This window comes from Mytilus trossulus, chromosome 1 (genome assembly GCF_036588685.1).
Source record: "Mytilus trossulus isolate FHL-02 chromosome 1, PNRI_Mtr1.1.1.hap1, whole genome shotgun sequence".
Lineage (NCBI taxonomy): Eukaryota > Metazoa > Mollusca > Bivalvia > Mytilida > Mytilidae > Mytilus > Mytilus trossulus.
In genome coordinates this window covers 21,490,282-21,502,443 of record NC_086373.1, presented here as the reverse complement: position 1 = coordinate 21,502,443, position 12,162 = coordinate 21,490,282, and the positions used below count along the sequence as shown (strand labels likewise).

At 29.7% G+C, this 12,162-nt stretch overlaps 1 protein-coding gene across 3 annotated transcripts in view; it reads right to left on the bottom strand.

The window, feature by feature from the left end:
• Positions 1–10,469, bottom strand: part of LOC134718692 (uncharacterized) — a 32,448-nt gene extending 21,979 nt beyond the window's left edge. Inside the window, exons 1-6 of one of the 3 annotated variants that reach the window (XM_063581367.1) lie at positions 10,352–10,469; positions 8,356–8,477; positions 7,672–7,811; positions 7,118–7,132; positions 846–1,126; positions 374–524 (exon numbers count right to left, since the gene is read on the bottom strand). In XM_063581367.1, the coding sequence (XP_063437437.1) occupies positions 374–524; positions 846–1,126; positions 7,118–7,132; positions 7,672–7,811; positions 8,356–8,474 (706 nt within the window). In that variant the 5' untranslated portion in view covers positions 8,475–8,477; positions 10,352–10,469. Of the gene's footprint in view, positions 1–373; positions 525–845; positions 1,127–3,314; positions 3,345–7,117; positions 7,133–7,671; positions 7,812–8,355; positions 8,478–10,351 lie in introns of all 3 variants that reach the window. The other 2 variants (XM_063581359.1, XM_063581375.1) reach the window with 2 other exon arrangements.
• Positions 10,470–12,162: the final 1,693 nt, after the last annotated feature.

Here is a 12,162-nt window from a genome sequence, read left to right as displayed (position 1 = left end):
AGGAGTGACAATGTTTTAAGGAAGAAAAAACATAAACTAACAGGGCAATACATCATACAACAAATCACCACTTTAAAGATTAATGATGTATAGTGCATAAGAAACTTAATTTGATTGTTAATTCAATCTGGGTAGAGGCTTGCTTTAAAGTTGACTCCTAACTGATGAATTTGCTGGCTCAACCTTTTTGGAACTAAAACAGCCCCTTATCTTTGGTTCTTAAATATTATATTTATAATTATATTAGCTGCTTTATTTTGTAAGAAAATTCTACGGTTATGGTTAATGTTCGTAGGACTTAAAGATCAACACTAACTATAAATAGGTATTTGGACTCCAAAATTAAAATGAGTCTAGTGTTTACAAGATTTACCTCCCCTTTCAATCAAAACTTCACACATTTCTGGATAATCAACAGCTGCTGCTACATGTAATGGCGTCCTACCAAGGTGGTCAGGGTGGTTTATATCTGCACCTTCATCTAGTAAAAATTGGGCTATATCTACATGCCACATTCGTGCAACCTATGAAGTACAAAGCAAAATCATATTCAACATTGGAATAATTTACCGTATACTGTGGATGCATTTTTATCCAAATTTAGTTTTTTGTTAATTTCTTTAGACCAGGTGCACAACAAATTTAAATCTTCAATGAAATTTTCTATAAGCTTGCATGCACACTCTAAAAAATCCATGAGATCAAATATCTATCAAAAATAAAAGTTTTCATTCTTTAATCCATTAAATTTATCCCCATTAACATAAATGTAGACAAACTATCATCAAGTATCTTTATATTTGTTGGACAAAAATATTGACAAGGTGAACAAAAATATATCAAACCTCATGTAATAATGTCTGTCCATGCCTGTCTGAGCAGTTTATATTGGCACCATTTCTTAGTAAACTTGATATGAATTCTAGGTCGACTACAGCATCAGCATTTTTGGACCGTCCAAGTTCTTTAAAATGATCAAACAATGCCTTTGTCTGTGATGCAATCATGGTGCTGTTTTTCTTCTTTCCATGGCCAATATTTATAGAATCCAGGACTTGGGGGTCAATGGCATCTAGACCTTGACCTTTATTTCCTGGTTGATTTTCCTCATCTTCTGTATTCCCACCTTTTAGGAAAAAAATAAATGTTTCACTTTTTATCATCCAGGATTCAACACGTTTTCACATCAGATTGCTATATATAAACCCAACTTTCATTTTTAATTTCTCTTCATTGAATTTTTGTGCAAAAAGAAATAAATTAAAATTTCTATCATTGTATTTGTATATTTGTACAACATTAATATGATTAACAATTATAAAAAAGACAAGAAAATTACTGTTTAAAAAGATTACAGAAATTTTAAAAATAAATTACAATAAATAAAAAGTTTAAATACCAATTAAGAAATCACATTGACAAAGTTAAAACTATAGAACATTCTAAAATTGAAAAAATACATAAAAAAAAAGGCAATCTATATAATTAATTTATTTTTTTTGGGGGGGGGGGGGGGGTTAAGGTACAATTAATTTACAATGAAAGATTTAAAATATCTAATTTTTATAAATATGTAAAAGAGGGGCGGGAATTGTCAAAGTTATTGTTCAGAATTATGCCAACTTATAATCTCATCTGTCCTTATTAATTGGTCTGCCAACAGATATGGGATATTGCTATAAATGACACACCTCATAGGTGATAAAACTAACATACATTGAAAAATAACAATAGTTTTCTGCAAAAAAAATCAACCATAAACATTCTTGAATTGGGTAATGTAGGTCTTAGTGATCTAAGTGTTCTAAACAAGACTACAAAAGTGGTGAATTTTAAAGAAAATTACCATATCTAAGGATTGTAGCACACTAGAAGTAAAATAGGTTTCTGACAAAATGGATGAAGAAATAAAAAAAAAAACCAAGTCAAACAATCAAAGTATAGGTCAAGTGGTCTTAATTGTTCTCCAACAACAATGAGCAATTGGTTTCTTAGAAATGTCTTTAAAATATTTATATAAAAAAAATATATATACATGAGACTGCTAGCACTATTATTTTCCATGCATCTTTCCTGTAAAAATGTTTGATCCCCACAAAGTTATAGACCTTGCTCATACAAGCCTTTGCTATAAACTTCATAAAAAGTTAAAAGAAAATGTATGTGTAGGAGTTCTAACAAAGTAATTTTCATTATACATTACATTTCAGAGAGACATTAGTTCCAGCTAAATGTCAAAATAATAGTTCAGCATAGATTTTCCAGGACCTTGCAGATAGAAATCATTGATATAAATTTTATAACAATTCTACAAGAAATTGAGTTCTGAGAAAGCATACAATGCAACTTTACACAAAATCAATTTCCAAGGGGCATAACTCTATAAAAATTAGTTAATAAGCACTGATTTTTGTATTTATCTGAGACATTGATACATGTTTAAACCTCAATAATTATTTCATTAATATCTTTGTTTTCAAAATTCCAATAGGGAACATACTTTATATAATTGTTTAAATAAACAAATTTTTAAAGACGTTTCGGCCAATGGCCTTCTTCAGTTCTTTATTTTCCCTCTCAACTACATGGCTGACATTACATTCAATCATTGATAAGATGTTATAGCTATAATAAAAAATAAAGAACTGAAGAAGGCCATTGGCTGAAACGTCTTAAAAAATTGATTTATTTAAACAATCATTAATATTTGGCAAGAATTGTTCACATGAACCAGACAAACTTCAGGTATACAATCAATGTTCCTGCAATCCTTCTCATTGAAGGAAAGAATATACAATGGTAATTCCAAATGTATAGTCATTGATGCCGGGAAGACAGTAGTTTAAATATTAGTTGTAACTTGTAAGTATGCATTGCTAATTCTTATAAACCAACCAAATCATAGAAATGATAATTAACTTATATAAAATAATTCAAATCTAATGGCCAATAACGGAAAAAACATGCATCTCTGTTGAAAAGAATTTCAGTGATATCCATACAAATGCAAAAATAATCTTTAGGTAATTATTTGGAGATCCTGTCAAACTGAACTTATCCAATATTTTATCAGGTGAAGTAACACCCAGAATGTTCCCCTATGAATTAAGACCTAACTTCTTTTACAGACAAGACATAAATAAATTAATTAGGATCACAATAGTTTTGTATACAAACTGGCCAACAAGATCAGTATGTTAATTTAAAACAGAAGCAAAAGCAGATTATCCAAATTTTGTATTAGATGTTAAATAGCCATACCATCTTTTGTTAGATGTTAAAAAAATCATATCAACTCCATGTTTCAAACTCACTTTTCTCAATTTTCTTTAATAATGCTTGTTCTATTTAACGAAACAGGTTTTTATTGAAAGATTCATAATCAAAATAGTCTGACTAATGCAATGATCAAATAAAAATATAATTATTTGTTTAGTTTTAATTTTGTCAAAAACAATAAATGTATATATAAGATGGTATTCAGTAGTGTAGGATCTAAAGTTCTCCTAGTACAAATCTGGATATCCTAATTTCTACTACACAGTTGATATTTAAATTTTAATTTGTACTAGATTTCACTTAAATCATAATTCTGATTTCTCCTAGTAGATATTAGAGCTCAAATTTGTAATAGAATGATTCTAGTTCCTACTGAATCCCAATATGTTCTCAACTTCTGTAAACAAAAATTAAACATGTATGCATACATGTACCTTTCAACTTCTCAAAATCTCAAAATGGGAAAGTTTTGGCACAATGAAAAAACATGTAAGTATGTATTTTTATAATATACATGCAAATTGTGTTTTTAATCTGATATTCCATAGTTTTTATTGAGTATGTATGTGCTTAAATGTCATCTGAACTACCTTACATTCCTGTTTTGAGAATTAAGTTTACATAAATAATAGAGGTCTTCAAGAATAACTTCAACACTTCTTATGGTGAAAATTCCCAATAAATAGGGAAAGTTGACAGGTCTATGTAACCAGATAACTGACATCAGAAGTCATTGAAGTCACAAGTCAACTGTAAGAGTTGCAGATAAAGACAAAAGTACAATACATGATATCGATAGGTAGAAAAGTATGAAACTAACATGCCAGTAAGTTCTCACATGGGAAAAACTATCTATATATAGAACAATTTGATGAGCATCTGAGCATTCATCTTCAAGTTTCTTTTCATTCAAGAATAATTTTGTAATTTCTTGAAAAAGTGATAACCACATCAGAATTTAATATCTATTTTAAGGGGAATGTGTACTCACCAAAATTAATTCCCAAAATGTAATCTTTTGTAAAAAACAAAGCTTGGTTACTAAGACAAATATAACTTTTACCCAATATTTAAAAAAATATGTGATATGCTATCATCACAGTCTAACCTAGACAAGCATTATTAACTCCCATTAAAGCTGGTACTCTACTAAGGATTATTTCTTTGTGAAAAAGAAAGTGTTATCCCCAAATAATTTCTACATCACTTAAAATATAACAATGCTTGGATCTAATAATTGTGCAAAATTTCCTTCCAGTACAAAAACATTGTAAAAGAATTTGAAACCACAAAACTGGGTTCCTTAAATATAAGATTTTTTTTATGTAAACACAAAGTTTCACTTCAAATAAATTTTCTATTTTCATTAAAAGATGACATGCAAATCTATAGAAGATTCTACAATCATATGCAGTATTTCATTTCAGTATGAATCTAACCAAACAGAAAGGACACACAGATAGATTGACAAAGTGAAACTATATATGTTTATGCATTGAAAAGAGAAAACCTAAGAAAGATAGAAGCTATCATATCTAAATGTAGTCATGTACATCAGAATACTATATACTATATAATAGGCTGGTAAATGTGATAACAGGTTTTTGTGAGATGCAGATCTTCACCTCTCTCTCACCTTTTAATTCATTTTCTAAAAAGAAAAGTATATCCATATAAGAAAAAAATGCATCTCATTTAGTAAGATGCAACTAACTTTCAAGTTCAGAAGAAGGTAAATAAAAAAAAATAATTATAAAAAAAATATTTACCGGGCTTAAAGTAAGGATGATCATGTTTTGTTGATCAGAATACATGTATTGGTATTCTTGGAAAACTATGAATATATAATACGCTTTCATGTTTTTAAAAAAAGTAAATAAGATTTTGGCCAATATACAAATTCACATTTGGGACTAATATCTGGATATGTTTTTGGTCTAAATATTTATCTTTAATATAAATTTTAGGTTTCAATTCATGTGGTTAAAAATGAGACAAAGCATGCTAACAGAAGCAACAATAAATTATATAAGACAAATAAACAAAAAATAATACATGGCAAAAAAAATCAACAAAAATGACAAACAGCAGTTTAAAAACTTAGTCCTGATCATGTGCACGACCATATAAATCACAACAAAAATAAGCAGGTGAAATTGTGTACTCTGGGAGGGTAAGAAGATTCAGCTTCACATGTGACACCTGTTGTACTGCTCATAAAAAGTACAAATTGGGTGAAAAATGTTATCTGGTGATGTCACAATTGATAGAAGGATTGTGACTACCGGTAAGACGATTGCGAATATCTGTAGTAACTCATGACACAGATTGTCCACCATAACAGTCAACCAAATCAAGATGGGGTTAGTAAAACTTCCAAAAGGATGTCGTCCACATTACCAATAAAGAAATTCTATGGACAAGATTTTTTTTAAAAAATGAACATTTCAATAGCTGAAAAGTCAGCCATTTCGTGAAAATAATATGCAACAATAATAGCCTGACATTTTACAACTTGGAAATAAACACAAATATGAACCCCTGTTTGTATAATAATATGTTGTGTGAGAAGTGACAATTATAAATACTTTCCCTGTGTGTTGTGTTTTGATGTGCAACTGTGAGTTGAAAATATATGTGTATTCCTTTTTATAGCCTTAAGGAGCAAGTGTATCTATAACATGGTGTTTCTCGTTATTGCTAATAATTAAACTTAGATTTACAAATATACTACAGATACTACAAGGACAAACTTCAAATGAAGGCACAAAAGGATTGGAAAATAATTAAATCAATATATATACAGTATACTGTCTGACATTCACAATAGAATGTATGATTAAAATTTACATAATTTTAAATTTGCCAACATTTAAAGTATTTTTTCCCCATTACTGTTCATCAATTGTTGACAGATTTTTTTTTTTTTTTTACATAAGTTGGTTTACAGATCTGCAGACCCAAATTTTCTGGATTTAAAAAAAAATAAAAAGTTATGCTTGTTAATTTCTCAGTTACATGAAAATACTGTCCTATGAAAAAAAATAATAAAATCTTATTTTCTATCTTCAAATTATTATCAAATAAGATATGAGCATGTACAATAATTACCAATGTACAAATATCAAAATCAAAATAGCAGTACATGCATATATGCAGCTATAGATAATGAAAGAATTTTACAAATCAAATCATGATTTTTATGTTCAAATAATTATATATATATAAGGACATTCTAAATATTTTATGACATTCCCTAAGATTCAGATTAGAGCATTGTATAAAATTTTGATGAATATAATTATCATAGAAAGAACAAAAAAATAAAGAATTTAAAAACTGTGGTCTTAAAATTAAAGCTTATCAATGATAACTTGTTACCAACTGTGAATTCATTTATTCTTGTGGATATAAATTTTCATGGACAGGGGATAACTTGCAATTTTGAAATTATATTTGTATTTTGTTTCTAGGTTATGCCAAAGACTATAAGCTATATACTATACATTCCAAGAGAAAATTTGTATTTCAATGAACGTTTAAAATAATAATTCCCTATAACCATGAAATCCATGAAAAAGATATTCACCGAAATTAAAATGAACCCACAGTATCTCATTTATCAAAGGATAAGCCAAACTTAAAAAACATGCTGCTTTATATACTGCATAAATTAATCTACGTTTAAAATTAGTACCTACATGTATATATACACATGCATATTTTCAACAAAAATTAAATATTTCAAGCAATATTGTTGATGAACAGTAACAGCCAAACAACCCTTTGGTGTGCTGTCTGTATCCTTAAAATAAAGCATGCACTACACTTAATTTACCTTTTGATTGTGCTTCTAACAAAATATCATAAAAATTCATAAAATACCATAAAATAATTCATAACATTGGGGGCATACAAATTTGAGTGTTTATTCTTAAAATTTTCTTTAATGTATTTTGGAAAGATCTGTGACAAAACTACGGTACATGTACTACAATCTAGCCATTTTCTATATTTCTGTAAATGAGTAACCATTGACCATTGCTTTTTTAGCATTTTGGTTGAGATCAAACAATGGTATTGCTGTCTGTTTCTTTATTGTATAGGAAGATGTTTATGGTGAATAATTCAGGTTTTCTTTGATTTTCTCATCATTTAAATAGAAATAAAAGAATAAATTAAAAAGTTAAGCACATGGTTCTTTGAAATTTGTTCATCAATATTGGTGCAATAGACTATCTGACTCGAATCATAGTTAAATATTGTAGGTTCTGTTTGTCTCACTCTGCTAATATGGCCAAATCAGTTACTATTTGTCTTTAACTGGTTTGTTGCATTTGTCATTGACTATTCCTGAAATTATCACACATAGTCTAACCAAATCAAACTTACTTGTCTTTGTGATAGTTCTTTTTGATGCACAATATTGTCTCCATTTGTGTGCCCCTTTCTTTGCTTCAACAATTGCAGCCAGTGCATTTTTCTTTTTATTTGCTTCATCTACCTTACTTCTAAATGTGTTTAGCATTTTACTAAAATATATAAAGAAAAATATGAAGTGTAATGTGAGCTCCTCTCTATATTTTTTTTTCTATGGGAAAAATTAATAGGCAAATGTAATAATAAATACTTGCTTCAAATCTTTAATGCAAAATGTTTAATTTCTGTTTGACAAATTCTTGCATCAAGTCTAGAGTGGATTTACTATTATAATTAACTGATTATTCAAATTAATATTTCTGAGCATGTTTCTTAAATGACAAAAAAAAGTATAAACAAGAATGTGTTCTAAGTACATGGATACCCCACTGGCACTATCATTTTCCATGTTCTATGGACTGTGAAATTGGGGTCAAAAGTCTAATTTGGCTTTAAAATGAGAAATATCATATCATAAGCAACAAGTACAATGTATACTAAGTTTAAAGTTGATTGGACTTCATCTTCATCAAAAACTACCTTGACCAAAATGTGGACGAACGGACGGAGCCACAGACCAGAAAACATAATGCCCCTCTACTATCGTAGGTGGGGCATAAAAATAGGATTGTCCATGTAGATTAATTAAATGTATACCTGTTGTTTTTCAAATTATGATCTGAATCCAAATGAAGCTCAAAGGAACTGTTAGCAAATCCATTTTCATCAGGTGCTACACTGCCTTTAGCCCTCTTCCCTCTTTTCTTCCCATCCATTTTCTTGAACGAAATACAAATTTATGTACAATGATTACTGAGATTATTGAAACAATGGTATTTGAATCATACAAACATTGGGAAATATTATTTAAGGTGCACTCATTTACTGATATGTTAATGTTATTTTGGTTTATAAATACCATTCTTATAACAGTCTTCAAGCTGAACTGCTAAATCTACAGGCCCACAGCTCAAGTTTTGAAAATTTTTAGTTAGATTCTGTTGGCCTGAAGATCTGATTTTTACAGGCCTGAGAGCAATTTTACCAGCCTGGGCTGCCAGGGCTGCCACTCGGCGTGAAGACTGATTATAAAGGTTTATATTGAGACATGTATACACATACATTTAAAATAAAAGAAGAATTTGTCTGAGAACATGAAATGCTTGCCTCAAGCTTTACAATTATCCAATTTAAAATGGAAAAAAATCTTATTAAGGACAAATGACTCACTGTCCAAATTTGACTCTGTCTGTGTGTTGTGGTAAATATTTGCTGTGGGCAAGTAAAATTGTAAAGTTCACTTGTCCGGAAAAAAAGTTACTTGCCCTGATGGTCCCAATAAATATTGAAGTATTTTATTGTAGTAAATATATGACTCTTGGCACTGTTTTGCATCACAAACAAATGAAATCCATTTGTTTATTATGATTGTGTAAAAATTTAGAAAAGTAGTTATCATCTGTGGGACAGAAACCTTACAGCAAACCAACCAATGAAATGACATGTAGAGGTAATTTTTGCAGCACTTTTTGAATAAAAAATTGTAGCCAGTAGGTACATATAATGATATACTAAATTAGAGGACAGTGAGTAAAGAAATGGAATTAAATAATGTATAAACTATTGATTTTTTGCTGTTTCCCTCAACTGACACACTTGGTTTGGTTTTTTTTTGTTTTTTTTGTTTTTTTTATAATTGTCTTGATGGGCAATTAAACTTTCCCTTCTATTTACCACTCTCACAAAAAATAATGTTGACCTTTGATCTAAAAAAAAAAGACAAAAAAAATATTTATTTTCCGAATTTCTATCCTAGATACACAAAATGTTAAGCCAGGTGCATCTGACATTCATGATGTCTGAAATTCTCGCTTCCATATTTTTTTTAACACTCCAAATATCCTTCTTTTGCGTTTTAGTTTTTTTACTCCACTCATTACTATTTTTGTCTTGCTTGCCCGGTGTTTTATAAAATATTTATCAGTCTGAATCTCGATACAAAATCATACAAAATGACACTTCCGGTACATGATGGATAAACCCTAGCTTATCGACGATCCCGTGTCAATGGACAAAACCAGTGCAATGTTACGCAACTGGGGTTCGCATGCTTTTTTTTATTTATTTTGTTAATCTTTTATTTATTTTGTTAATCGATCTATTTCCATTTTATGTGATACATTTTTGTATTTATCGTCATGAACATTGGTGTTTTAACTTTCTGACCATTGGTTTCTTTTACATAAATTTAACATCTTTTTTTTGGATTTGAACTTTGTCCTATATATTTTTTTACTTGTCAACGGGGAACCCAGACAAAAATAATTACTTGTCTGGTTGTTCAAATGTACCAGTTGGGCATAGTATTTCCACACTCCTGTTTGTTTATATTTATTGTTTTTTTCTTTACTTTTATATATATGTGTGAGCAATGAGTTGACGATGGTCGGATGGATGTGCCATCATGTCATGCATGTGGTTGCTTTTATATATATGTCTTCAATCTATGTGTGTATGTGTGGATATATTTGTGTATTTCTGAGTGATGATTTCTCTGTTTTTAATTCTATTTCTATCTCTTACAACTAAATATTTTAATGTTAGTTTTAATGTGATAATCGTTGCATATTTTCTACATTGTAATTTCACTCACTGTGTCTGCAAGATATAATTACACGACAAAATCGAAATTGTTGACATAAAGCTCAGTGCACGACGCCATTTTGTTTACCTGTTACCGTAACAACAAATTCCCGCCATAATAGGGTCCGACAATGTACAGTAACATAATTTTAAATTGCAAAGCACGATAACGGAAACGTAAATCATTCAACAACACATATTTTTCGTTTAAAGAATAATCGACTGACAAATTAATTACATCCAGATTTACTCAAACTCTTTAATTTGATTGATAACGTCCATAAAGTGGTACTTAAGAATACTTAAACAAACCGTGAAATGGTAATAGAGTATATCAGCTTTTTGTGAGTATCATCAGTTTAGATCATTTTACAGAATCAATGATAATTACTCTGAAAACTGCAGATTGTAATGTGAACTAATATGAACATAACTATAAATAGACAGAGAATCATGTGTGGTATAACATACTTTTTATTATGTCTAACAGGTCATATAGATAAAAAAAATATGTAAATAATCGCTTTACACGACTGTGTCACCTCCATTTAAGGGTAAAAGTTAGGTGGTATGCATACAGACTAAAATGAGATAGATATATTATTCTGACAGACAAAAATATATCAGGAATATCATGAACTATCATTTCAGTATTCCACTTTTCTAATTGTTGGACCAAAAAATAAGTTTGTCTTAATTTTAGCTAAAGCCTCTTCTAGATATGCTATGATTTTAAATGTTTCAAATTAATCAAGGGTACGGAATAATTTTTTCACCTAATTTCAGTCATTTTCATATAACTTAAAAGTTGGTGCCCCTATTCACAAAAAAGATTGTCAAAATCTCATTACTGCATGAGTATGCTCATACTTGTATCATCAACATCAACGAACTTGTTTCACTGTTGCATCTCATTTACTTCATGATTTATCCTACCATTTTCGTAAAATCGATCAAGAGCAATTAAGGGAAGGCAACAGTTTAAAAATAAAATTATTCTAATGACTCAAAACGAGTAGGAGGGCCCTCAGGTGTATAACACTCTTCTAGAGTGGCAGTTTAATTACATAAAATTGATAACAAAACAAAAATATGTTCAAAATGGCGAATTTGAAACTCGATCTCTACGAAATGACCAAAATTATTTCTGTTGAAAAATATAATTGGACCTAAATCCCAATTACACGTTTAGGACAAACTATTTTCAGTTTAGGACAAGACTGGTAAATATGACCGTTTTCGGACCCTTACTTCCAATACTAGAGGCATACAAATTATTTTGTGGATAGAAATTGTAGAATAACTACGATTCATGTTTATTCCTATATGACGTAGTAATGTTTGAATTGACCCAGTTTTAATTGGTAAAACAAGCTCCTATAAATATGAGGTCATGGTCAGAATTACATTGGAATACCCAAATTTATACTTGATCTGAGATTTGTGGTAAAAAGTATTATGTATAAGTTTTATAACATTTGGTTAAGGCAAACTTAGGTTAGAGAACGGAAATGAAAAATTCATCTTTTTTCCATTTGTAAAGGGGCATAACTCTAGACCAGTTAAAGTGACACTACCAAAATTCAATCTTGATCTGTGCTTTGTGGTGATAAGCATTGTGCACAAGTTAAATAACATTTGGTTGAGGCAAACAAAAGTTAGAAAACAGAAATGAACCAGATGCTCTGCAGGGTGCAGCTATAAACAACTGCAGAGGTCGAACCCTGAACAGTTGGGTCAAGTATGGACACAACATTCAAGCTTGATACAGCTCTGAATTTGGATTGTGATTAAAAAGTTGACACAACATAGGTTTCTGAC